We start from the raw sequence: 27,950 nt of genomic DNA on the forward strand, positions 1-27,950 counted from the left end.
TTATTCCTAGTTATATGCCCAGGAGAAAAGAGAGCTTAAGTCCACCGATGAAGATATACAAGGATATTTATATCAGTTTTCTTCATCATAGCCCCAAATGGAAAACAACACAAATGTCCATCAACGTTAAAATGGATAATAAGTTATGGTATATTCATACAATAAAATAGTCCACAGCAATGAAAAAGTATGAATCATTGGTACAAATAACAATATGGATGAATCAGACAGCATAATGTTGAATGAAGGAAGACAGACACAAAAAGGCACATATTATATAATTCTACTTATATGTAATTCCCGAACAGGCAAAACTGATCTATGGTGATAGATGTCAAGATAATGGGGTGTATTATCACCTGGCGGGCGGCGTGAGGAACCCTTCTGAGGTGCTGGAAAAGTCCTCTACCTTGATCTGGGTAGTGTTTCAACGGGTGTACACATATGCAGAAATTCATTGGATTGGACATTTAAGACTTGTGCAATTTACTGCATGTATGCCACACCTCGATTAACAAAAATAAAAGAACTAAGACAGAGAGCCCTCAGCCAGGACTTTGTGCGCCTCTTCGGAAAACCACCGTTTACTCAGCACTTGCCCCATCTGTCATCTCAGTGAATCTTCGTATTAACTCTGAGCTACTAAATGGTTATCCCCATTCAACAGAAAAGGAAACAGGGGCCCAGGGAGGCTCAGGCCCTTACCCAAGGCCACACAGCTGGAAGGGTGCAGGGTGGGGATTGGAGCACTGGCCTGCAAGATCCCAGAGTTCAAGTTGTCCTCCAGCACACGTCTCATAGCCTCCCTGCACAACCTGGGTGAGGCGGGCTCACTGGGGCAGCATCTGGGTGCTCATGTGCAGCCTGGATGCCAGATGATGCTGGGATAGGGAGTTGAGGGGATGCTTGGAGCAGGGGCTGGGCTAAGATCAGGAGAAATGACAGCCCAGGCTGGGTGCTCTCTCCATGCTCTGGTGGTTACAAGCTGTTTCTGCTCCCTGTTGGTCCTTTAGAAGCTATGGCGGCTGTGGGATCTTAAAGAGCATATAGACGGGGCCAGAAAGGGGACATGGACCAGAAACTGAGGACAAAGAGGGGACAGGGGCTGGGAAGGAAGCAGGAGGGCCCCATAGAGGGCCCTCCTGCATTGTAGCCTTCAGAGGAACAAAGAAGACTTGAGATGGCATATGTCCTCAGGGAGGTGGGCCGAGCTATGAGAAGAGAGCTGGGGGTTCCAGACCCAGAGCCTAACTTATCGGGGGAGTCTCAACCAATAGTCAGGGGCTTGTGTGTGAATGAAAGGACAGAGAGGGAGGTGTCCTGAAGAAGGGCTGGCTCAGGGTATGACATTCAAGGAGGTCCAGCAATGCTTGCCTTCTCTACAACGCCGAGTTCGTCCTGGTCTCCACAGTCCACTGCAGTAAGAAACGCCAGAAGAAAGCGCTGCCCAGTCATATACACACACATCTACAGCCACTGTAGCCACATTTAGCTGTATGATAATATCCTTTATAGAATGCCTACTATGTGCCAAGTGCTTTATATTCATTAACTCCCATCTTCATCATGACCCTGAAGTAAAGGAAGTCACATGACCTGCCAATGGGCAAACCTGGGAGGGGCCAAGCAGGGCTTCAGATCCAGGCTTGGGCCACGGCCCCTCCCTGCTCTATCTCAGGGCCATAGACAGCATCTGCATCATTTTTTTTCCCTAAGCAATGGGGATAATGAACTTCTGCTTGGACCCCATCTGGACTCTGCCAAAAGAAGAAGGCTCCAAAGGCCGCTTGCTGTGATATATCAGTCAGGGCAGGCCTCTGGTCCTCAGTGTCCCCAGAGGAGCCAGTCCTGTACAGGAGTACGAAGGAGCAGGCATTTTTACAGCGTGTTTTGGTGGAGGCAAACCTTAGGAAAGGGGTGTCCTAAAGCCTGACTCTTCAGTGACTTTCCAGTGTCTGGAGATGAAGGGGCTGAGCACTCTCCATACACACCTCATTGCTGAGGGATGCCGAACCCGGCACAGCCCCTTGTCAGGCAACAGCTTTAGAGGACCCAGTCGAGAACTTGTAGGCAGCCTGGACAATGCACTGAGAGACACTGGAGCAGGTGCAAACAGAACATGCTCTCGTACTACATGTGGTTTTCTGCATTCCATAGTCAGGGGAAATTAAGAGACATCAGAGGCTGCACGTGCTCTTTGGAGTAAGCCATGGGAAATGCTTAGGTTAACCGCAGAGTTATCTGCGGGAAAGGAGTAGGCATTCTCTTCCAACTCTCTGATGGTCCAGATGTATCTCGAAAGCCACAGGTTCAAAACAGGATTCTAGATCTCGTCTTCAAAACCCGGCCTCAGTTCCCTTACCCAAGACTTCCCTTAACCAGACTAACGCCATCACCCACCCAGACGCTCAGGCCAGAAACTCAGAGTCATCCTCAGATCTTCCATCATCCGCATCCCTCCTTCCCTACTGACTTCTGCTCCCCAGCCCACTTGCTTCTTTCCATTTCCAGAGTGACCACCATCTTTCACCACACCATCGGCACAGTTCTACACCACCCTCTGGTGTCTCATATCCACTATCCATTCTTCACACGGCAGCTAGAGAAATCTTTTAAAACAAAGTCAGTCAGGTCAATGCTCAGCTGGAAACTCTTCCATAAACTCCAGTGGCCTGAGCATGACATCCATTCTTCATCAAGCCTATGATATTCTCATGTGGTCTAGCCCCTGCCTCTCCTTCCCACACTGTGCTCCAACCACATTCGAGATCTCCCTTTCCGCGTCAGGGCCTTTGCACATGCCGTTTCCCCCTTCAGAGAACACTCTCCTGCCTCTTCACATGGCTGGTTCCTTCTCGTCTTTGGGCTTTAACTTAAATGTCATCTCCTCAGGAAGGCTGTCTTAACTTCCTTACTTCTTTATTTAAATGAGTCCCCAGTCATTTCCTTCTGAATTTTTATCATAATTGGTAATTGTTTTACTTTTCTATAATTTTACCTAAGAAAAATGATTGTTCTCTCTCATGTATGCCCCCTGAAGGCCTATTCTGAGGAGTCCGCCTTGTTCGCCACTGTGTCCCCAGAGTTGAGCCCCCCATAGCAGTCACTTTTTAACTATCAGTTCAGTTAATAAATGAAGAAACTGAGTGCAATCTATACAGATATCACTGGCAAGAGTCTGCTGGCCAGAGTGGGCTGATGCAGACAGGCGGGCTCCCCAGAGATGAGAGACAAGCTTGTTGCTGCCCCATGCCACACATCCCTAGGTACCTGTAGCTTTGTGGCCCTAACAGAAAAGCACTTCCAACCGTGGCAATGCCTCAAGGTCCTGCCTGCCATAGTCCGGATTTTTGAGAGGACTACCCCAGGGCTCCAGCTCTTGTGCAAACATAAACCTTCTACCCTTTAGGTAAAAGGTCAGCAATCCTGTCCTTCAGCCCCTGCACACCTATGAAGAATGAAGCCCCCCTCCGTACCTCCTCTTACATATAACTCCTCCATCCCAACACTCAGGGAGTCCTGGTGGAGCTGTAGAGCTCAGGCCTTTGTGTAACCTCAGCAGCTCAGTCTTTCCCTTTGCATCTGTGGCCTGGGCACCCCTCTTCCCCTGACACAGACCTAGCCTTCCCAACACCTCACCTAGGGTCTTCTTGGCTTAAAGATGTGACCACTCTTCCAGTCTAGTCTGAGCCTCTGGGGGCCAGTGGAAGGAAGTTTTCTACAGGGAAACCCTAGGCCCAAGGATTCCTCTGTCTGTGGCCCCCACCAAGCCCCATCCCATCCTGAGCCCCCAGGACTCTTGGCAAGATGCTACTTGGAGCCACACAGTTGTGAGGACCAGTGCGGAAGCATCTGGAAGGTGTGTTCCCCAGACGGCAACTCGGCTGTTCCCTGAGCGCCCAAAAAGCGCACGTCACCCACCTAATGAAATAAGGCTCCCAAGAGGCCTGCAATCTCCGCAGAGGAGGAGGAGGGCGGCATGGACTCTCAGACGAGTCTCAATTTCACAGCATCAGGGACATGAGCACCAAGGCGCTGAACCAGAAAACGAGAGTCTGGCGGGAGCAGCAGACACACCGTGAGCGCCAGGGGATCGGAGATTAGGGCCCTTCAAAATCAATTTTGAATTCAAACTTTTAAATTTGTTCTCCAGACTCAAAAAGGGGACCCTCCAGGAAGGCTCTGTCCAGCCAGCTGCTGGATCCTGCTTCCTCCAAGTCGCCAGAGCCCATCTGCTAGCCACTGGGCTGCAGGAGGGAAGGGAGGCAAACGGGCTAGGAAGGGGACTCTGGACCCCGCCCCCAGGAGCTACGGGGAAAGGAGCCTCTTCAACTCCTGCTAAATCAGCGCTGCATCTGGGGCACCCGCCTGAGGTGCTGTCCTGGGGCTTCCTGGAGAGGCCTTGGGGGCTCCCCTACCCTCCTTCGCAGACCTGAATGAGAAGAGCTAAAGGCAAGATTCATGGTGACCAGATCCCTCTTACAGCCCCCCCCCCCCCATCAGCCTGGCTGAGGACACTCATGGGGCATTTAGAATGAAAGCTTTGGAGTCAGATAGGCAGGGATTTGTATCAGACTAGCCATGGGCTCCTAGGGCAAAGATTCTGATTCAGAAGTGAATTTCTGTTCTGGAAACCTGGTGGGAGAAAGCCTGCTGTAAGTGTCTTAGAGTGCAAGCCCTGTTAAGTGGGGGTGGTCTGAAGCCCCCACTGCAAAGGGAGAGAACATGTCACCTGGGTATGAATCAGCAAGGCAGCCTGGCTGCTGGGAAGGCTAGTGTGGCCGCAGGCTGCATTATCTGAGGCATGGTATCTGTAGCCAGGGAGCTGACAAGCATGCTGTCTTCACTTGTCAGGCCACGTGTGGAGTACGGAATACTGTTCTGGGCTTGGAATTGTAAGGTGGAGAGGAAGACACAGGGCAGCAGGCCTCATAAGGAAGCTCAGCAGAACAGCCTGCTCCAGCCAAGCCATGGAGAGGCCACGGGGCCCGCAGTAGGAGGCTTGGGCTGGCAGAGGATGCTTCTGGCAGTCCCAGCTATGGCCTCCTGCTCCTGCCTGGGTACCTGCTTGGCCATATTTCTTCCTCCAAATATGCAATCAACCCACCACTGAGACCTTCCCCATCTCTGGGTGGGGAAGTTGATCCACGACAAGTCTCTCTGATCCCAATGACTTCACAAGCCCTACCTGCCAGTTCTCCAAACCTGAGACTAAACCTCAACTTGAAGCCATACTCCTGAGACATAAACGTGAGCGATTGTGAAGCACTCTTCTGTTGAGAAGCAACAGAAGGGGTAGCCCTCAGGCCTGCAGAGACCTCACAGTGAGCCCCTTCTGAAATGAGGAGCACTGGGAAGGGGCTGGAGTCATCAGACCATACATACATAGTAGAGGAGGAAGGGGCTCCCTAATCCCTCCTGCCCCTGGCTGGGGAGTGGGCTGCAGACTCTGCAAGGAAATTACAACTCAGGCCTGGGTAATGCTCCTTTTAGTTACAGCATAAACTGCGGCAATAAAGCGTACCTGGGGAATGTTTAGAGAAAGCACTAATGATTTCTTCCCTAGTGGTTAATAAATTCACTTCCAGATCAATTTGTTCGTGATAGAGCCCGGCGAGCGGAACCTGCGCGGCGGGCACAGCCGAGTGTGTCTTTTTCAGTATAAATGATTTATTACGATGATTAGCGGCACATAAACAATTTAAAATACAACGCTAATTAGTTTGGGGAAGAAAGGAGGGGAAAAGCCACCCTGCCTCTCTCCCCATTATGTTCTACTTCCCTAAGTGTGTACTTTTTAATTAAATCCAAATGTCACAATAAATTTAAAGTGTTTTATTACCACTCGGGCTAACTAAGGCAGTCATGCAAGCCCCCTTCTCAGGCATCTGTGGGCCGAGCTGGGGGTGAGGATTGAGGGTACCAGCAGGATCTGTCCACAAACTTTCCTTGAGATGGGAGGTTTTTATGAGACCCTTGAAAACCAGTTCTGGTTTCTGGCAGCCCCCCGGGCTAGAGAACACTGGGACCGCCCACTCTTCCTCATCTTCCTGGACAGCCCCAGTGATAGCACCTCCTTGACAGAGGCCCTGACCAGCCCAGAAGCCAGCCACATGATGGTCCCTCAGAACTCTGAACCCTCTTGAAATCCTCCTTGGCTGCTCCTTAACTATACCTGACACCCTCTACATGCCTGTTATCAGGCTTGGTGTTTCCTATTCGACATCTTACCACGGTCTTGTTCAGTGCTATGAGTAGTAATTATTGTTCCAATTCTATGGATGGGGAAATTGAGGCTCAGGGAGGTGGAGCAACTTATCCAGAGTCACACAGCTAAAAAGTGGACTTTTGCAAAGTCTTTATTCCTATAGCACTATTCTACCTCAGAGCTCATATCTGACCATGTTTGGGCTCTGGTTTCCCAGCACTCAGGATAGAAAATAAAATATGGTGACTGCTCAGGCAGGGATCTCCTGAGTATAGAGCTCTGCCTTGCCCAGAGACACAATGAGGCAAGAGTTAAGGACAGGGACCTTGACTTTAATGAGTCTGGGTTCAAGTTTGGGCTCTGTCATTGGCCTACAACATAAACTCAGTCAAGTCATTTAGCCTATCTGAGCTTTGTCTTCCCTGTCAGCAGAACTGGAGTAATAATACCCAACTCACGGGACGAAAAAACCAAAGCAGCTAAGTAGAGTGCTTTGCAATCTTTGACATGCTATGTAAGTAGCAATTACTACGAAGCGCCCTTGAGGTGAGCAGGTATCTGTAAGCAACCATTTCATTGATCAGAAAACTGAAGACAGTAAGGGAAAAGACTTACCCAAGGACTGACCAACTGAACCTTAGGAGCCCAGGTTACGGGGCTGTAGGCTACCTCCCTACCAAAAGCTCTAGCAGCCAAGGATGGCTCCTCTCATAAACACTCTTAAAAGGTTTATTGGAAATGAAAAACAAATATCCCTAAACATAGAGTTACCATATGACCCAGCAATTCCACTCCTAAATCTCTACCCCCCCAAAATGAAAACAGATACCTACCTACCTAAAAACTTGTATATGAATGTTCATAGCAGCATTATTTACAATAGCTAAAAAGTAGAAACAACCCAAATGTCCATCAATGGATGGATAAATAACATGTGGTATATACGTACAATGAAATATTATTTGCCCATAAAAAGGAAGTAAATACTGATACGTGCTACAATATGGATGAAGCTTGAAAACATTATGCTAGGAAAGAAGTCAGACACAAAGACCACATCTTGTATGATGCCATTTATATGAAATATCCAGAATAGGGAAATCCATAGAGATAAAAAATAAATTAGTGGTCTCCAGGGAGAAGGAGAACGGGGTGTGACTACTAATGGGTCTGGAGTTTCTTTTTAGCGTGATGAAAATGTTCTAGAATTAGATGATGATAATGGTTGCACAGCTCTGTAAGCATACTAAAAACCACTGAATTATATATTTCAAAAGGTTAATTTTGTGGTGTGCATATTATATCCCAATACAACTGTTATAAATAAAAACAAATAAGACAAAAATTCTTTTGAGAACTGGAGAAATCGGTTTCTAAAAAGTTAAGTCCTGGGGTCAGGAGAGGGGGCCTCAGTGGTCCAGCAGCCGGCCCTCACAGGGAGGCCAGGCCCTGGTCGACCTATCTCCCAACTGCTGCTCCACAGGACGGAAAGGGCTCCAGAGCCCCCTGTGCCTCTCTCCTCCATCTCCCCCATCCAGAAATCTGACTATACTCACTTTTTCGGCCCTGCTCCCCAGGAAACTCAGACTCTACTGGATTCATCGCTCTCCTCTGACCCATTTGCTTCGGCCACTGTACTCATATTTTGCCTTCCCTGGTCTTTGTTGAAATTTCTGTATCCTCTGAGGTGTATGCCCTATGTGCAATGCCCTATCTGCAAACTAGGCATGCCCTGGGGAAGGCTCCCTCTTTCAGACACTGAACTTGTCCTATATTGGGTCCCACAAGTTATGGTGTGAGCGTAAGAAATAGGATCGTAGTGAAGTTCGCCAGGCCCAGCTGAGGTACATTTAGTAAGGAGTGCTGCAAGCTCACATCCAGCCCACAGAGGCCAGGAAGTCAGGTGACATCTGCCTTTGGGTTGCATGACAATCTCTGGAGGGAGAGAGCACAGTGCCCAAGCTAGGGACAGCACCCTTTGTGGCTTATCCCAGAGGGTAACTCAAGAAGATGAAGCATCCTGACCAGCAAGGGGTGCCAGGCCCACTCTAGGCCTACAACAGAGTCTAGGGTAAAAGACTAAGGTTAGGTTGAGGGGTGTTATAGTACCTTAGGCCTTTTCACATGTGAGAAGAGCCCCATGGAAAGGACAGAACCCCTCTGGTCACTTGAGGGCAATATCTGGGCCTTGAGCCGAATGCCAATTTTCAAGGCATGAGGCTGGCTTCCTGAATCATCACGGTTTCATCATGGGATACTGTCTCAGGAAGCCACCTCTAGGAACACTATTCCCAGGTCTTCAGACTTCTCTTCTAAAGTCCTATGAAGCCTGGGGCCAAATGATGACCTCTCAGGGGTGAGGGCGTGGCAAGAGAAGGGATTGCAGGTACCTGCACTTTATGCAGCCAGTGCGTTCTCATCAACAATTCCTCAGGTAGGCACAGTGCTGCCCAGCTGGCCAAACACATGAGAATATTTTCTCTGTCTGAGTTCTCTGCAGGGGACAGGAAGGATGCTTTGGGCCCTAATTTATGTGTGAGTAAACTGAGGTTCAGTGAGTCTAGGTGGTCTGCTCAGGGTCACACAGCAGTGGGTGGTAGAGGAAGGCTTGCCCGAGATCTCACTGTCAGAGGATGGCAGAGCAGAATTGGAATCCAAAGCCCATGCTTATTCCTTCTTCCAAACGTCAAAAGAAGGCTACCTCTGCAGCAAATTGTCATGCCTTCGTGCAGTTGTTGTTTCTTTTGAAGGATTTAAAGATTTCAAATCCGCATGTATCTTGGCTGGTGCTACTGGGGTTTCTCTCATCTTGGGGTCGGGAATCTAAAGCCTTTACCTTGCAAAGGAAGGCAGAGCTCCTGGGAGTGTAGGCCACTGAGAAGAGTATGCAGCCCTGAGGCAGGATGGTGTCCAGGTCCTGGGAGGCCAGGCAGGTGTGGTTATACATAGATTCCTCTTGAGGTCGGCTCACTACAGAGACCAAGCCTTTGAAGTGGGAGGCCTGGTGGGACTGAGACCTTAACCTGTGAAATCTGATGCTAACTCTAGGTAGATAACGTCAGAATTGAGTTAAATTTTAGAACACCCAGTTGATGACCTCTGAGAACTGAAGAACTGCATGGCGGTATTGGAAAACTCTCCAGAGTAGCCCAATGATCTCAATAAAATGTACATCTGTCCTCTCTCTGGGATGAAAGGAATCCTTATGACCCTCTCTACTTCCCTCCCAACCTTTTCACCTGGTACCTACATTCATTCATTTATTCTTTCATTCACTATTCCCTCAACAAATATTTACTAAGCACCTACTACTAGAAGCTAGCCCCTAACACCTATATTTTGATAAGAATTATACCAACACTGATAATTTTCATCAAGAAAGTTGTTCTTCATAGTTACATTAAGTCAATTTGATTCCTCGATCAATTTTCTATTCACTAATATTAAACATTTCTCCCCTACCCCTTTCTATTTTATTGGAATCATTTTCATTGGGATCAATTATTTTTAAATTTTAACTGGCTATTTGGTTCATGATCAGTTTTTGCTCCATATTAAATCTTACAAATCAGAGCCTTCGCCACTGTTGAGATTTCTTTTGTGGTAATTATTTCTACCAGAAAATATTTCCTGAGCCAACTTATGCAGATCTAAATTTTATCAGGAAGATTGGATCCCTCTGTCAATTTTTAGTCAATAACATATTTTACCAGGTGCAGTCTTAGCTGTTGCCAGGTTTGCTTTGTGTTAATTATTTCAACCAATTTAAATTTTTTCCTGGATCTTTTTTTGGGGGCATTTTCAATACTAATGAGATATTATTCTCATGTATAAGGCATAATTTAGCACTGATCTGATAAGACATTCTGAGGATCAAAGAGTAGTATGAAAACATCACTGGGGCAAAAAGGCAGGTCAAAACATCACACTCTGTGCTTGGGCTGAGTACCAGGTCAGAACTGGGTGCCTGAGGGAGCCCTGCCCACAGCTCCCCCAAAGACCTAGCCTCTGCCAAGATGCCTTCACAGATGGGGAACAGCTTCTGGCTGAGGAGGGAGCAGCTGCCTGCAGGAGACAGCTTCTAATTGATAGGCCAAGAGATGGGGTGCAGCCCTGACATCCCATACCAGGTTGAATGCAGCTTCTGTTGGGCCCCAGAGTTTTCTACTCAAAATATCTCAGACACTCAACTGAGAGGGGAAGTAGATGCTTCTTGGTGCCTTAGTTTCTCCACCATAAAAGGAGGTAATTGACCAGGGTTCTCTCAGTCCTGAGGCTGTGACTTTCGCTCACTGAATTCCAGGCTCTGGGACTTCTCCAGTGGTCCCATCTGTCCCCTAGCTGAGGCTCTGCCTGGAAACAGCCAGGAATGGAACCATCTACCTGGATTCAAATGTGGCAAGACTAAGTATGGAGGGCTGGGGCCACAAATGCTCTCATCTGGGATCTCTACTTCTGCAGACCCCAGAAGACCAAGGAGAGGCAAAAAAAAAAAAAAAAAAATTCATCAGATGGTTTCTCTAGGCCTTGGCCTCACCACACCCATTCCCTACAAATAGTCATATCTCTACACACAGTACCACACATAAGCATCAACAGCCAGTGACTCCTAAAATGTAAGGGGGAAACTTAGACTCTGAGAGGGGAAGGGGTCTTCCCAGGGACATACTGTAAACTGGTGGCAGAGCCAGGCTGTAGCTGCAGGAGTTCTGGCTCCCAGCTCTGTGTTACAGCCCACTGGAGAACTTCCTTCAGCCTCGCTCCCATGCAAGGAACTGCTGAAGTAGGTTCTACCCAGGCCGCCTCAAAGATACTGGCTCCACAGCACCTGGCAACTGCCAGCAATATGTTGAGGCCCTCGGTCCATCAGCTGCAGGGGGGCTGGCTCGGGAAGGAACCACCACCTGCACCTTCTCCATGCATATGGTCACCAATGAGTGAGAAGAGAGTCCCTGGGGTAACGGACGGCTGGCTGTTCTGCAGGCTCCTGGAGGCCTCAGCAAACTTACCATCTATGAAAAAAGAAATTCAGCAGCTCTCACCCCAGCCCTGGCCCCTGTGTAAATGTGTGTATAATAAGTGACATTCTCTCTCACCAACAGGGCCAGGGAGGAACTGGGAGGGCCTTTACTACCACCACCTCAGGCTTATGGCAGGCAGAAGCCTGGTTCTAATCTGAACTCTGCCACATATCAACTTGCTGGGTTATCCCCAGTCTTTTTTTCTCTCAGGGCACAACCTACTCCTCTGAAAAATGGGCCTAGTATTTGATCTCCCAGCCTAACATGGGTACTGTGAAGGTTAAATGAATGGCTCTAAGATATCCCTGCTTGAGGTGACACAGGTAGCAGAGGTACAGGGTCTCCTAGAGATAGGGCTGGTGATTCATTCTTTCTGGGAACAATTAAACTGTTGGACACCTGGGGCCTGAGATGTTGTTTCAGAGGCTGACCTCTCAATTTTTAAGATGGTCCCCAAAGATCCTCTGTCTCCTGTATTCATGCCCTTGTGTAATCCGCCCCCATACACACCCACACACACTTCCTTGAGTGTGAGCTGGACCTACCGACTTGCTCCCAAGAAAGAAAATATAGCAAAAGTGATGGAATATCACATCTTTGATTAGATACGTCACATTTGATAAAAGGCTATGACTTCCTGCTTGCTAGCAGACGCTTCCTTAATGGCTTTAAGGAAGCAAGCTGCCATCTTGAAGAGGTCTACGTGGCATGGAACTGAAGGCAGCTTCCCGCCCACAGTTAGTGAGGAATGGAGGAGGCCTCAGTCCATCAGCCCGCGAGGAACTGAATTCTTCCAACAACCAAAGGAGTCAGCTTGAAAGCTCAATTCCCAGATGATTCTTGAGATGAGACCACAGCCTGGGCCAATACCTCAATTGTGGTCTGAGAGGTCCTGAGCAGAGGACCCAGCTAAGCTGTTCCCCGACTCCTTACCCACAGAAACTCTGAGATAACAAATCCCTGTTGGTTTAAGCTGCTAAGTTGTGATTTGTTACAGAGTAATAGATGACTGATATATCACTTCACTGGCATTCATTCATACACGGGACAGGAGGGACTTTCCTCAGGCCAGAGAGAGGGGGCCCTGCAAACAGAGATCTGCCCCACCACCCGTGTGGTTGTGAGCTTCCCTCTGGAGCCCAGTTCTTGCTAAACTGTTGGACACTGAGGGCCTGAGATGCCATTTCTGCTATTGATGTTGTGAGGAGAGGAGCCCAGGAAACAGAGCCTGCTCTCTAGTCTGCCCTGGCCAAGCCCTCTGATCTCTACTGACCAGGAAAGCAGGCAGAACTAGTCCTCATGGCTGTAGCCCTGGGGCCTTGCCAAAGAACAGCCCTCCCAGGGCTCTGAACTCTAGGCACATCTGGAGCAGAGTGAGCACTGCAAAGTATACTCCTGTCTATTTTCTCCCCTGCTCTTTACCAAAACCCTAGAAAGGTTAGGGAAGTTGCACCACTCACCTACAGATCAGAGCTTTGCTTATTAAATAAAGGCTCAAGATTCTAAAGGTTGTCATAATCATACCCACTCAACTAGTTGGAATTACAACTCACTATTAAGAATTGCTATGTGGCAGAGGCAGGATTTGAACCATGTCTGTCTGACTCAAAGCCCACGCTAGTTCCACTTGTTTTACAAATAGGGAAACAGAAACGTGAGCGTTTCTCATGCATTCTAATGGCACCCATAGGCAGCTCCCACACAACGCATCCTGGACAATCTGTCACCAGGGTTCAGGAATTGGAGTTTTTAAAGATTCAGGGAGAGGAAAGACAAGGATGGAGCAGGTGCCAGCTGTGGGCCCTAGATGCTCAAGCCAGAGCTGCTCTCACTTACTTTGGAGTGTGGGTCTCCCTCCCCTTCTCATCAAGTCATTGTGCCAACCTGCAAAGTTGAATTATTAAAACTCCCTTTTGGGGTACCACACGGATTTTTCTCCATTGAGACTCAGAGCGGAGGGGCGGCTCATCCTGCCACACAATATTAAAATGTCAGGAGTTTAAGGCCTGCGTTGGTTGAGTCATAAGTTATCAGCACCCAGTGAGGGCCGACAGAATGCCTCCCTTAAATTATTAAGCAGAAAGCGTCAGACTGTAATATTTTGCTAAACCAAAGTACAGACACAGACAAAGATGTCATTTCAATATTTGAAACCAGCAAGTTTAATTTAAAATAAGAGCAAACCAATAAGCTCAGAACATAGCAGTGTATGAGAGGAAAATTATACTGTGAGAGGAAAAAAAGTGGAAGGACTTAAGAAATTTATAAAAGTAATCTCCAAGTGGAAATTAGAAATCAAGGCCTAGAAACAGAATAACACAAAAGAAATATTACTGTCCACTTTCTAAATCAATATAACACTGCTCCACGCCGGAATTACCATGGTAACTCAAGTAAAAAGAATCAAGCAATTCTTATTATTTCAAAATAAAATCACAGCCTGAAGCCTGGGTTTTATTACAACCACTGATAGATCGCTGGCTTGTATTTATCTGAAATATTGCTTTTCAATCAGCTGGTTTATGAATGTACACAGGACTCTCGCCAGCCCACTTACCACCCCGTTTTGAGGCGAGGGGCTAACCAATGAATTGAGTCCTGCCTGGCTGCATCTGCATGTATGCCCAGATGTAAGTCAGCTCTGGTAACCACGGAGCTTCACACCTCTTCCAACTGTCCAGTGGCTTTGCAGGACAGAGAGGAAAAGCTGGAGGAGACAGTGAGGCCAACCTCCTTGTAGGCCCCTTCCTCTTACCCATGGAGGAATGGGCCAGGGCTCCGATGGCAGAGCCCCTGACAAACCCAACAGCAAGCCTCCCCTGCCCCCTCCATGTCGTCCTCTTGCTAATTCCACCCCTGTCCTGTGAACTCTCCCTGAGTGTCTTCCCCCATCCCCAAGTCTGCCAGCTGGAACAGGGAGCTGGCAGAGGGCAGAGAAAGCACACTCTACAGCCAGACAGCCTGGGTTCACAGGCCAACTCTGGACTTGCGAGCTGTGGAACCTGCGACCAATTACACAGCCTCTTTATACAGCAGTTTTCTCACCTGTAAAATGAGGATCATAATAGCAGCTTTTTCCTAAGGTGGTTAAGGGTATTAAATGAGATCATGCATGGAAGACACCTTTCTGGATTGAGTACAGAAATGGCCCCAATTCTTTACTCCTCCCGGTATCCATATCCTTTTGCATGTGACTTTTCACCTCCTCCCTTCAAGAGTAGAATGTCTCCCTAAGTCTTGAACTGAGGTTTGCCTTGTGATTTATTTTGGCTAATAGAATGTGGCAAAAGTGACAACATCCCAGAGCCAAACCTAGGCCTCAAGAAGCCTCTTGTGCATCCACTCTCCCTCCTGGACCTGTCTCTGCCATGTGAACAAATTGGAAGAGCTTGCTTGATGATGAGGGACGTGCGGTCTTGTCACCCCCTGCATCCAGTTGATCAGCCATCGGTCAGGTATAAGTGAGGCCCAAAACACTGCTCAGCCTAAATCGCTGACCCACAGATTCAAGAGCTAAGAAGTTGCTTGTTATTTTGAGTCTCTGAGTTTTGGGGTGGTTAGTTATGCAGCAGTAACTAATTAATGTACATATACAACACAGGGCCTCACTTTTAAGTAAAGGTTCAGTAAAACGATAGTTGTGCTTTTATGACCCCTAAAGACTGACAGCCAAAGAGATCATACTGTAACCACGCAGAGAGCAATGTAACTTCACGTAGGCACGAGGTTTCCTGTGTACACGGACAGTGGGCACCAGGTAGGTGTTGCTCCCATCATAGAGATGTAAACACTGAGACCCAGTAAGTTGTCTGAAGTCACACAGTAGTCAGCTTGGACTATAATGAAGGTCTCCTGAATCATGCCAGCAGGCTATACCAGAAGACAGTGGGCCACTCGAGAAAGCCCAGTTAAGAAGGGGCAGGAGGTAGGTGCTGGAAACCTAATCTGCCCCCGCTACCTGGACCAGCCTGCTTTTTCTTCTCACCATCATCTGCTTTTAATTTGCCCCAGTTGTGTCAGCTACTGTGGGCTCCTTAGAATACAAAATAAACATACTCCATCCAATGAGAGACAAAATTATTGCTTAGTTGGGATGTGACTCTGAGCATGGGCTGGAATGGCCTATAAGAGGCTTTGGCCACCTGTGGGCTCCTGCAAACCCTACAAAAGGGGAAAGGGTGTGCCAGGCAAGGGGGTAAACACAAGCAAGGGTAAGGCTGGGTCTTCATGGAACACAAAACCAGAGTGGATTTATTAGATCTGCATAGCTAAGTATGGCGACAGGTCTCAGGCAGAATTCCAGGGGAGCAGAAGTTGGGTCATCTAGTTGTAAGAGCACCAAGAGAAAGATGGTGGGTGGAATAGGAGAATGGTGGTGGCAGAACAGAAAGGTGGGTCCAGAGTCCCAGATGAATGCAATCCAGTGGTATGCTGATAAATACCTAACATCTGGCTCCCTGGGAAACAGCCCTGTTTGTAATATTTGCTCATTTACTTGGTGGTAATACTTCTATTATAGCTGATTTTCAAGTCACGAATGTGATTTCACTGAACTGAGAGCTGGGAGGAAATGTGCAAAATCAGCTCTTGGAAGCCAGTACAAGTTGACTCCATTGGTAGCCCTACCTTGAGTACAGACCTGCCAAGAAAACTCACTCTAGCAGCACCTCAAGGAGTTAAGCCTGAGGGTGGAAGGATGTCCTGCATGCCTCAGTGTCTTCAACTCCTGGCAGGTGGGCAGACAGGATGCGCTACATGCCAGATGCACCTCTGGGGCTTCTCCGGTCCATGAAGGCCCATGCCATGTTAACATCCATCAGCACCTGCCATAAGAACCTATATCTGAGGACTGAACCATATACACTGGGCTGTCAGTAGGCAACTAGGGCCATGACTGGGACATCCAGGCACATGGCAACAGTCCAGCTAATGTTCTTCCTTATTGGAGTTTTCTACCACCCACACTCGTCATGCCTTGGGGACAGGGCAGAGGGCATGGAAGGTGGGCATGGAACCCAGAAAGATGCTGAAATGCTGGACTATAACTCCCTACATAATTCTGGGCAACTCTTTTGCCCACTTTGTGCCTCGACTTTCCCCTAAAAATGAAGGGTCTTGAAAAGAGTGATCCTGGAGGCTTTTTCCCACAATGCTAATCACCTTGGAAATTTGGACAGTGGAGAGTAGTGAAGCCAGCCTGCCTCCCGAATAGCAGTGATTGGTGGCCATGATAAATGAACAGCAAGGCGGAAGGTGTGATTCAGTGACCAAAAGTGAACATGGCACCAAAGTGGACATAAGACAATTTCAGATCACATCGTAGCAGTGCAGAGATGTCACCTCACACAGGTATGAGGCTTCCTGCTTTATCAAATGTGTACATGGACATTATCTCACTTAATCCTGATAACAATCTAGCCCGTTAGATATGTTCTCATTGTAGAAATGAAAAGGTATAGAGGCAAAGTAACCTCAATGTTGGGTAGGTATGGAGCAAAAACCACAGTGGACATATTGACCTGCACAGTTTAGCAGGATGGTAGAGGTGGCAGCCAGTCTAACAGTACCTGGCACATTGGGGTACCCACGCCCCTTTCTCTACCTTCTTCCCTAGATCCTTCCAATCTTCCTAATGCCCCTGAACAGAAGTTCCTGGGAGGCCCTCTAGCCCCAAAGATAGATCTGAACAATCATCCATGCTCTCCTGGCTATTTGGGGGCAGCTCTGTCCTGGATGGAACATAGCTCTGAAGGGACCCATATCTGCTCAGGACCCCAGCGTGGCTTGGGGCTCTTCTCCAACAGCCACTCCTAGCTACAGCACCACACCTCTGCCTTCTGCTCAAAGAAGGCCCAGCGCCACTTCCCAACCCCAGCAGCCTTGCGCCCCAGTTGTGTCAAGCCCGAACCTCATGTCTCCTTCGCCCATGACCACGGAGGGTCGGCCGCCAATGCTGGCTGGAAATCATCCATCTGTTCCAAGGGAGAGAGACCAAAATAGACCTTCTCTTGGTTCTGCTCACACATGGGGCCTGCTGAGAGGCTCCTTAAATGGAAGCAGGTGGGGCAGCCGCCTGGTCTACTCTGGGACACAGGCTGGGGCGGGGAAACAAGTCTCTGAAGGATGGGAAGCAGCCCTTACTCTAGGAAAATGCACTCACTCTCCATGTGCTAAGAGCACCTTTGTGGGACATGTTCAGAGAGAGAGAGAAAGAGAGAGAGCAAAAGAGAAAGGCAGCTCTTGAAGCCACAGAAGCCAAATGAGTGGCCAAGCCAGCACCGAGCCTGACCCAGCATGCAAAGGGTGAAGCTTTTAGGCGAGCAGCGGCCAGTGATCTCAGCTTCCCCCAGTCCTAATGCTCCTGAAAGGCTCTCTCCTACTCCCTGTAATTGGGCATCAGTAGTTAATGCAGTATTGACTGCATTACACGCTCCCGTGCCTCCCCTCACTAATGCCAATTGCATCACCTTGTACAGTCACCAGCTTGCTTAGCCAATAGCCGTTAAAAGCAATCCAAATCATGAATCATATGGGAAACTTTTAGCAAGACACCGCCATCCAAGGAGACAATTTACAGTTGAGTTAATCTGGGTACATTAGTGAGACATGGATTCTGAACGACAGACCAATTTATGTTGTTTCCTTGTCCCCCCTTAATGTTCCATGTGGGCAAATGAATGGAAGAGCAGGGACCAGAGAGAAGCACCTGCTTCTTAACCCAAGGCTCCAGGAGGGGTGGGGGAGACCCACATTTACAGATTCTCTGCCTGAGTTTGGGTAGGAAGGGGAAGCAGCTGTATGTGCTGCTCAAAATTTGTGACGCCGTGTTCCCAGCAGTGAAGAGGTGGCTGGGGCTGGCATGGTAGGTTCAGATAGAGACCCTCCTCTTCTAGGCAAAGGGTGACTGCCAGGCCTAGCCCCTCTGCCAGTCTCACAAGGCCTTTCCCCGGCCTTAGCAGGCAGCAGTGCCCACTGGCCTCCACTTTCCTGCCCACGGGCTGGGTCTCTGCCATGGAACAGCATCAGGGTTCACTCCCTGCCTCCACTCCAGGTCTGGGGAGGTCCTAGCCACGCTCTGCCAAGAGAGGCCCCCAGGATCCTCTGTGGTCCAGAGGATAATGGGATATCCCAGTTGGTCCTGCTGGTCAGCACCCAAGCATAGCCAAAAGCCTGCCCTGGAGGATGAACTGAGAGTCAGCTGTGGAGACCGTGCTCACAGCAGTCATTAACAATTGAAGACATGCTGTCTGGGCCTCCTCGGGCCAGCTCCACTCTCCCTAGGCATTTTTACTTATTAAAAATGCTCTAAGAATCACGTCTGGTGTTTAGTTCCACAACCTGCCTGCTGCTTCCTGTGGTTACCCCAGGATTCCTGCTGGGCTTTGCGGTGGCAGCTTACACCCAGGCCCACCCTTCTTCAGCACGCACCTGGGGACACCACAGCACCCTCAAGGGTATGTCTCAGCATCCTCGCCTGTCCAGTCCCCCACAGTTCATGGCTCTCACTGCCCCTGAGGTCACTTGGACCCTCTCCTGCCTGCCTCTACTCAAAGGCCTCTTCTCCAACAGCCTAAGGGCTATTTGCCTCCCAGGGCTCAGGGAAGTAGCTCCCTTTGCTCTCCTGTCGCCGCCAGCCTCCGCGGAAAGCCCACAGTCTAGGGCCAGTGCAAGCGCAGGTACCAGGGGAAGAAAGGCTGTTTCTCCGTGAAAGTTGGAGCTGGGCTCCCTTTGCTGACAGGCAGGCCCAATGGCATTTAGAAAGCCTGGACCCTGAGTTCCAGTAAAGTAGAAATGCTAGGCCAAGAGCAAGCATCCAAATGAAAGCAATTAATCTTAAAACCCGAAGTTTAACCGTTTGCAAAACAGATCTTTCCTCTCTGTGGTGGCCCTTTGCTGCTCGACCTAATGGATTACTTTATTAATAATGCACTGTGCTTAAAAGCAAAAAAAATTTTTTTCTGACGATTCAATACTTCAGAAAGTCTCTTAAACCCGTTGCTACGGCAAAGCGATTGATATTTTATTATCTTTCAGAAGTGCAACATGAAAGCCCAGCAGCCCAGCAGAGCAAGAGCTTTGGTCCGCGGCAGCTGGCAGACCCGACTTCAACCAGAGGAGCCCTGGCCTCTTCCGACAAGATGCTGTCAGGTGGAGAAAAGGCATTGGGGGTGGTTAATAAGAGCCCGAGTCCCTGCTGCAGCCAGACAAAGGGTGCAGGGCCTCAGCCTTGAGGAACACACTCCTTGGGGGCCCAGGGGCCAACACTGCCACCCAGCACAGAAAGCCCCACCCGTGGGGAGGGTATATGGGCTAAGAAGAAATTAGGCAGCGGGTTTGGAGGGGCAGGTGAGTGGATCCAGAGCCTTTCTCCCTCCCCCAATTAAAGGTGCCAACTGTAATGTTTCCTGAAACCAGGAAAAGCCAGACTCTAATGGGGAGTAGAAGGTGGATTTATAAGTAGAAAGGTTACTTTTGGAAGACAGTTCTGGGCTGGGCAGGACAAGAATCCAGTGGCTCCTCAGGGCTCCAGGTGTCTGCCTTCCTTATTCTGTAACAAGACCCGAGTTCGGAGGCGTCAACCTGAGTGGGCACCGTATTGTTTAGATTGGAAAAGACTAAGGGGGACTGAGGGGTATCATGCATTCTCTAACACATGTCTGGCAGAGACTAAGGGAAACATATATGCCCAGGGTAATTGAGGTGCACTGAAGGCTGGCAGCAAAAGACTGGCTAAAATGGCCTCCAGAGAGCTGTTCCTACTCAGGCCTCATCTGAAAACCTTTAGTATCTCAGAGCTGGAGGCATTCTGTGGTTCCTAGGGGGCCTGGACAGAAAGCTCCGAGACCCAGGATGGTAGTGGTAGGTTGACTTGTTGGCATGAGACCAATCCCCCTGCCTGAGGCCTCCCATGTATGGGCCTGGGTCTCCTGGATTTCTGGCTTGGGCCAAAAAACTGAGACTAAAGACATACTCTGATTTCCACATGCTCCCCTTAGTGAGAGTATCCCCAGACACCAAAGTAGGACCCTCTGCTCTGGCTTCTTCAAGTCCTTCATTTTACCAAGAGAGAAAGTAAAGTCTAGAGATGAGCATGGCTGGTCTGAGATTACATAGGGAGTTAGTAATGAAAAGAACTAAATCAAGGCCTCCTCTCTCCCTGTCTGGCCTGAGCCCAGATGCCTACTTCTCCTTTTTATTCTATATACAACTGCACCAACCCAGTCCTCTGACGGCCTGAATAGGGCTCCAGGGGAGGGGTCCCTGAAGAAAGAAGAGAGTACTGGAGATGGATGTCACACCCCAGCTAGATCCTGAAGAATGAATTCCTTTAGCTAGAAGCATTTACTATACACATACCGAGAAACAGCCTTTTCCAGACACAGGGCTCAGCCACATGCCACCCTTAGGCCAGACACTTTAAACACCCTTCCCCGCTGGAGATCTCAGAAGGTGGTGGGAGACTAGGGGCATCTACGCGTGGGAGCAGCAAAGTGAACATCCTGTGCGACCTTGAGCAAGTCACTTAACTTCAAAATTTCACCAAGTTCCCATGTCAATAGCACCACTGGCCTGGTGGGCAGAGGGCACAGGCCCAGCGGTGACTACTGGAAGGTTGGAGGACAGCCACCACAGTAGCTCTAAGAGGATTCCCGCTGACTCAGAAAACCCACCTTCTCAGTTTACCAGTAGAAGGCGAGTCGCAGTGTGGGCACCAGCAATTACATACACATCTCGCTACAACCCTCACCTTCAGGGCAGGAGAGACTGGAATTGCCAGCGAATGGCCAGTCTTCTGACTCTGGGGTCACAGGGTACCCACTTGATTTTACACTCAAGGGGGCTTGATTTGCCACCTCTCCTGTGCAGACCAGGACACTTACTGCAGGGAGTTTCCAATCAGGAAGGCTTTGAGGTATGTGGGACCACCTGCTAGTGGCCTCCAGCAAATGGGCCCTTTTATTCCGACCTCTGAGGCGAACCCCGAGGGTCCTGACCACCGTAGGTGCATGCCACTGTCGCGGGCAGCTCCTGCCTGAGTGCCACTGTAGTGGGACACTTTCTTCCTTTCGGCCAAACTCCTGCCTCTGCGCTCGGAAGACCGGGAGACAGTGGGCCAAGCACAGGAGGCATCTCCCGTTCTCACCGAGTCACATAAGCAGGCAGCTATCTCCCTGAGGGTCCAGACAGCCTTTCCTTCGCCGGCCGGGCACCCCGGGGCGGGCGTCGTCTTTCTGCGCGCGGCTCGCCGCAAGCCCTGGCGTCCGATTCCCCTGAAGCCATTGATTTGCCCAGCGCTCAGCGCCTCTCGGGTTACGCGGCGGCGCGAGGGTGATGGCTGCGGTGAGAAGAGCAGCCGCAAAGACGAAACGCTCTGCGCGAACCGCTTTGCGCGGAGACCGTGGGGGAGCCAGAGCCTCCCTGCGGCCCGCGCAGCATCCCCTGGCCGGCGCCCGGGCTGGGGCGATGCGCGGTCGGGGGCTCACTCACCTCCCCCTAGCCCCAGTCCCACTCGGCCCTGCCCGCACCTCCCTCAGGCCCCAGACCTCCCTCCGCCCCCGACCCAAACCCCTCGCCTATCGCGCCCCTGGCAATCCCAGCACAGCCCTGCAGGTGTGCGCCGGTGTCTTGGCGTGTATATTCCCGCGCGTCGGCGGTCAGGGGGTGCGGGGCGTCGGGACCCCCGCCCGCCACCTACCGTCCTCCTTGTCCAGCACCATCATCTCGGGCGCTCCGTGTCCAGCGCAGCTCGGCTCGGCCGGGAGAAGGGCGCCGACTCTGGGAGCGCTTCGGCGGGGCAGCCGGTCCTCGGGCAGCAAACGGGCTCTAATTACCCGCTTGTCCGGCTCTTAACCTAGATTGCACTCAGCTAGAATTACATTCAGGAGTGAAGCACTTCGCAGATACAAAAGCAGACTCACCTACTTTTGTGCCTCAGAATTGCAAAGAACTACGAACTGCAATTTAGAGAGGGTGAGGGAGAGAGAAAGGGGAAGAGAGGATCAGAGCCGTTTCTTTGATTCTCACCTTCTAAATGGCTCAATTTGCCCAGTATAATCTGTCTTAATGTAATTGCATTTGATAGCTCATAACCCTGGCTCTGGCAACGACACAGCTTTCAGCCTCATAAAGTGTTTTCACCTCGGATTTAATCTGAATCTCAATCTAAAATTATATTCAAAAAGATGGGGGAATCTTGGCGGCCGTCTCCCGCTGCCTTTCTCCCTCAATGTATGAGGTTTGCACTCCTGCTACTGAATAAATGCACACATTTCCCGAGGCCCCCCTCCCTCCCGGGTTAATGGGGAGTGGAGACGCGCGGCTGCCCGGCTCCGCAGCGCCACCTGGAGGCCTCTCTGCCCCACGCTGGCGCGTGCCTCTGATCAGGACCCAGGGTCCGCATCCCCGGAACTTGTCTGGTGGACCACTGGTCTGTCGCACGCACCTTTTCAGCCTTCTTTCTCTGACCTCATAACCTTCCTTCCTACCTGCTCTGTCCCTGGCCTTTCTGGTTGTTTCCAGGATTGTGTGGCAAAGTCGACCCTCCGCAGGGCACAAACGCCCACTGTGAAACTCACAGGACCTCTCTTACCCCCGCATTCTTCCAAGAGCATCCTAATTCCACAGAGAGCGGAATCCTGTCTCAATTTCTCTACGAGCAATCACAGCATGGGCTTCTCATTCCTCATTCTACAATTATTTATTGAGCATGTATTATGCGCCAAGTTCTAAGGCTCAGTGAACAAAGCAAAGATTCTTGCAATTACAGACTTGACAATTTTTGCTCTGTAATTCAGAAGGCGGGAAGAGAGGCAGTGTCCAGCTCCTCTCCTCCTGAATCCTGCTTCTCCCCTCCTGAATCCTGCTTCTCCCCAGAGCCCTGGGGCTGGTGGCCAGGATGCCTACTCCAGGAAGGCCACTTTTAATAATCAAGAGCTTGCTTTCTTTTTCTTTCTTTTTTTTTCTTTTTCTTCTTCTTCTTCTTCTTTTTTTTTTTTTTTTTTTTTTTTTTGACAGTACAGAGTTCTGGGATGGGTTGGAAATCTTAGTGGCTTTTGTCCAGCCCAAGGAGTCCTCCAGACAGATGTGTCAAAGGCTCAGTTCCAGCAGTCACTTCTGAGGATTAGACCAAAGCAAGGAGAAGGAAGCAGAGGTCCCTGGAGGGGCAAAGGGCTGCCAGTTTGGATTTCATTTCATCTCTGCCTATTGCCAATGATGGTCCTCTGGGCCTCAGTTTTGCTGTTGGTGAAGTGGAAGACCTGCTCATCTATCTCCAAAGTTGCTGTGGAGATTAGATGAGATAATGTATGTGAATGCTTTGTAAACTGTGGCACCAGGGGCAATGAGGGGGTTTATTGGGTACAAAGGAGGCCTAGAGGCCAGGCCATGCCCCTCAAGTTCTGGGAGGTCCAATGCAGGGTACCTGACAGGGGTGGGGAATAGGGGAGCTGGAGTGGTGCTGTAGCCTGTCTTTCTCTATCCTAGGCAGGGAAGTCAGGCTTCGAGAAAATAGGAGAGAGGCTGCTTCTAATGAGATGTCTCATCCACAGCTCAGAGGGTTTCACTCTCCCCTTCATCTTGAATACTTAATCCTAATAGTCCTCGAGTATATTTGATGTTAAATATATCATTTTGCACAGCCTGACCGTCCCTTAGGATTGTGAGCTTGATCTCTCCTTTGCCACTGCTGCTGGAGCTGTATGTACCCTGAGGGTCTGAGGGAGGCTGTGGCACTGCTGCCACTGGCTCATTTAGTGTCAGCCCCTCACTCCGGCCTGAGCTGGGGGCCACTGTAATAAGCAATGGGCCCGATGGGCTGGCAAGGGGCAGTTTCTTGCTGTAGACACTGCAGTATGACCTGGAGGTATTCACCCCACAACAGCTACAGCTTTACTCCTGACTTCCAGGGTTGCTTCTCACTTTCAGGGGCTGGCCCTGACCCACAAACCAGGACTCGACTAGCTGGGGCCACTGTCCCACTCTCTTGTCCAAGTGTTGTGCTTGGGACTCTGTCCCAACACCAGTTTCTGCAGCCTCCAAGGTACCCAATTGGCAGCCACACAGCAAACATCCCTCTGGGGAGTCAGGGGCCCTATGCCCCAAACTAGGGACCGGAGCAGGCCTGGGGTGCTGAGCAATGGGCTGCTAAAGCAGACTGGGTATGTCAGCAGGGGACTGGTGTTAAGTGTGAAAGGCTGCTTGTGCCCACAGGTAGCTTTCTCTGGACCCCCAGGCATGAGTATTGAGCTTCCACACTAATATGCACAAGGGCCTCCACAGAGGCCTTCTGGTTTACAGAGCTACCCAGCAAGCCTTGGAGGGTTTGGGTGACTGGAGCTCCCAGCCAGGAAGGGTCCTGCTGGGTTAACAGAGCCAGACATGAGCCTCACTCATCAGTGGCCTCCCTCTCACCTCATGGGTAATTGCTGGGCAGGCAGGTAACTCTCATGCCCATTCTCACCCCCAACCAAGCTGCCTCCAGGTCCAGGGGCACGCCCATAACACCAGGGTGGAATGCTCAGATCCCCTGGGGCTGGGGGAGGTAGCTTGCACCTGACACATTCCACAGGTGATGAGCACATACTCTCACTTAAACACTGCCAAGAGTGCTCCAAAATGCCCTTGAAATGCCTCTGGGGACAGCAGAGGGAGGCCACTTGATCAGCCCCCAAGGTTACATTAAGGAGAAAGAGGGTGCTACTGTCTGCCTTAAAGTTTTTAGAAGGCCCTAGCAGTTTGTCACTGCACCTGGCAGGAAAGTTCCCTGCACTGGTTTTGTAAAGCAGTGGGAAAGACCTGGTGCCTGAGGGCCTGGGCAGACCAGATATTCCAGAACTCTTCAGTGGAAGCTATCTAATGTGCCTCTGCCTGAGGACCCTGCTCCCAACATGGTACACTTGTCACCAAGATGAGGTTACTAGTTGGTCTCACAGGTCATGCTCAAAGAGGTATTCAAAGTGACAAGGGCCCCTTCCCTATGGCCACTGCACCTGACAGAACGGAATGAACCTACAGACTTTATAGTACCATCAGGATGCTTGCTGGCCAAATTCAGACGCCCTGCCCTGCCCTGCCCTGCCCTGCCCTATACTCACACAAAAGCAAGCCTTGCACAGGAATTTGCAACCAGCTGGAGTGGAGAAGTGCAGTTGGCACACTTTTCTTCTTTTGTTTTCTAGAAAGCCTAGACAGGCCTTCTAGGTGCTGCAGTTATATAATTAATTAGGCTTTGTGGAGGCCTAGGCCAAATCTGCACCCCAGAAAACAAGCCTAGAAAACAAGCCTCTCCCACTACCCTGTTGAAGTCCAACCCACTCCCTGCCCAGTGGCTCTGAGAAGGTTGTGGCTGTATGTTAACCAACTGTTCGGTTTTGCCTGGAACTGAGCATTTTCCCAGGATGCAGGACTTTCAGTGTTAAAACCAGGAACGCCCTGAACATACCTGGACAGTTGATCACCACAGAGGTAGTGGCAGAGTAAAACAAGGTACTAGTGGAGCCAGAGAGAAAGGTCAGGCAGCCAGACCCTTCCCTGCAGATGAGCAGCTGCCTCCCAACCCCAAATTTCTCAGCCTCGGGACTCAAGGCTTTCTCTCCCTGGCACTAAGGAACTGCCCTAGCCCCTGGGGGTGGTCCATGGGCCAGCAGGGCTGTGAGTTCTCCTGGAGAGACTAGCAGAATGAGAAGGGTGTGAGGGGGACCCAGGGCTGGGTCCAGATTTTGTGAGAGCCAAACTTAGACAATTTGGGGTAGAGGTGGGGGTCTCTTTAAGAAAAAGAATACAAGATTACTACTGAAGCTTCAATGCAAATCAGCCTCTAATGTTTGGATATAGGGCCCACCTGCATACCCTAACCTCGGGACAGACACCTCCCAATAGGCTTGGCTGGGGGAATTGATGACCTCCCCAGCCTTGCCAGAGTGAAGCAATGCCACCCCATCCTGTAGCAATGAAGTTCCATATCTAAGGGACCCCAGTACCGTGCTGGTTTGACTGCAGCCCCACCCCCAGGTCCTCTGGGCATACCCCTAGGGTTGCTGTTTCGCAGCGGGGAGCAGAAGGGGGGACATGCAGACACCCAGGGAGTCTGGGGAGTTGGGGGCAGTAGGCACTGTGAGGAAGCCCGCGGCGAAAGGCGGCAAGAGCCAGTGAGAAAGTTCCCGGTCGCAGCGTGCGGGGCTAGCGGGCTCGAGGTGGCCCGTGGGACTTCCTAATCCCTCTGAGAAACCTCGGGGGCTGAGCCTCGCACCCCCGCCACACACACACACACACACACACACACACACACACACACACACACACACACACACACACACACACACACACACACACACACACCCGCGCACGCATCCAGCCCCCGTGCTTCCGGGAAGCCTCTCGGCGGCCGCAGGCACCGGGGCCGCGCGGGGGGCGCTGCCGCTATAAGAGGGGTGGCCGCGGCAGGGCCCTGCCGCCGCCTCCCCTCCCCGTACCCCACGCCCCGCGCGTCCCGGGGCCCCTACCGTTCTCCTGGTGCAACACCATGGTCCGTCAGAGGCTCCAGCCCAGCACGGCCCGAGGACTCACAGGGCTCGCGGTTCGGACCCCGCAGCCCGCCTGCGCTGCTCCTGCCAGCGCCGTGCGGGCTCCGCGCCCCACGAGCTGCGGCCGCGGACGGGGGCGGGCGGACGCGTCGGGATCGCCGCGGGCAGGGAGCGCGGGAGGGCGGGGGCGCGTCTGCAGGGCCGGGCTCTCCCGAGCCGCGTGAGCAGCCGCTGCCCGGGCCGGGCCGGGCCGGAGCCGGAGCCGGAGCCGGAGCCGCAGCCGGAGCCGGAGCCGCAGCCGCGCGCGGGTCCTCTCTCCGCGCCCGCCGCGCTCGCCGCGCTCGCCGCAGCCGAGTGAAGCCAGCGTTTCCCAGGGCCCCTTAGATTCCCCTGTTAATTAAATCAATTCATTATGCTCAGATCTGATTAGCGGCCCTTCCCCCCTTTGAATCAATTATTCAATACACAAACATAATTGCTTGGGCCAGAGGTGCCCGCCATTAGCTTATTTAACTCCAAGGACACTAATTACCCGCAGGGCACGGGAACTTTTCTCATTAATTCTGACAAAACACAAAAGCACAGCCAGAGTGTGTGCGTGTGAGTGACTGTGTGTGTTTGTGTGTGTGTGTGTGTGTGTGTGTGTGTGTGTGTGTGTGACCGCATGCCAGAGTGAGGGCTGTGTGTGTGAGCTGAAGATGAGACTGGGGGTGGCGGAATGTGTGTGACCGCGGATCGTGGGAGTTTTGGGGTGTAGTTCTGAATCTCTAACCCAGTTGTCGTGAGTGTAGTACTCCGTGCGTGTGACTGTGAGGGAGGGACTGTCTGTGTGCATCGGGCTGGGTGTGGCTCTGGGTCTGGGGACTGTGGGCCAGGGTTTGAGCCCCAGCACAGGAATGTACGACATTGTGTGAGTGCTTCTGTCTGTGCCTTTGTGAATGTGACTTAGGGGCACTGTGACAGGAGCCCCCACTCCCTTTTTTTCCCCCATAATTGCCCAGCCATTGCCCGCTGCATGCTCAAACCCACGGGGAAAGTGCAGAACGCAGAAGAGAACCCGGGAGAATCAGGAGGCGGTGGGTGGGTAAGCCTCGCCGCAGCCAGGCCGGAACACAGTGCCTCACCCCCATCACCTGTGTGTGCACTGGCAAGGCTATGCTCCGCCCCCCAATTATAAACCCCAGGTTCCCATTGCCCCCT

General features: G+C 50.9%; 1 protein-coding gene across 1 annotated transcript in view; it reads right to left on the bottom strand.

Annotated features, from left to right (window-relative positions):
• The window catches only part of LMO1 (LIM domain only 1), a 39,342-nt gene extending 12,370 nt beyond the window's left edge, over positions 1–26,972 (bottom strand). The window contains exons 1-2 of the mRNA XM_016147326.2: positions 26,730–26,972; positions 21,926–22,184 (exon numbers count right to left, since the gene is read on the bottom strand). Of these exons, the coding sequence (XP_016002812.1) occupies positions 21,926–21,950 (25 nt within the window). The 5' untranslated portion in view covers positions 21,951–22,184; positions 26,730–26,972. The remainder of the gene's footprint in view (positions 1–21,925; positions 22,185–26,729) is intronic.
• Positions 26,973–27,950: the final 978 nt, after the last annotated feature.

This window comes from Rousettus aegyptiacus, unplaced genomic scaffold (genome assembly GCF_014176215.1).
Source record: "Rousettus aegyptiacus isolate mRouAeg1 unplaced genomic scaffold, mRouAeg1.p scaffold_m13_p_5, whole genome shotgun sequence".
NCBI classification, from domain to species: domain Eukaryota; kingdom Metazoa; phylum Chordata; class Mammalia; order Chiroptera; family Pteropodidae; genus Rousettus; species Rousettus aegyptiacus.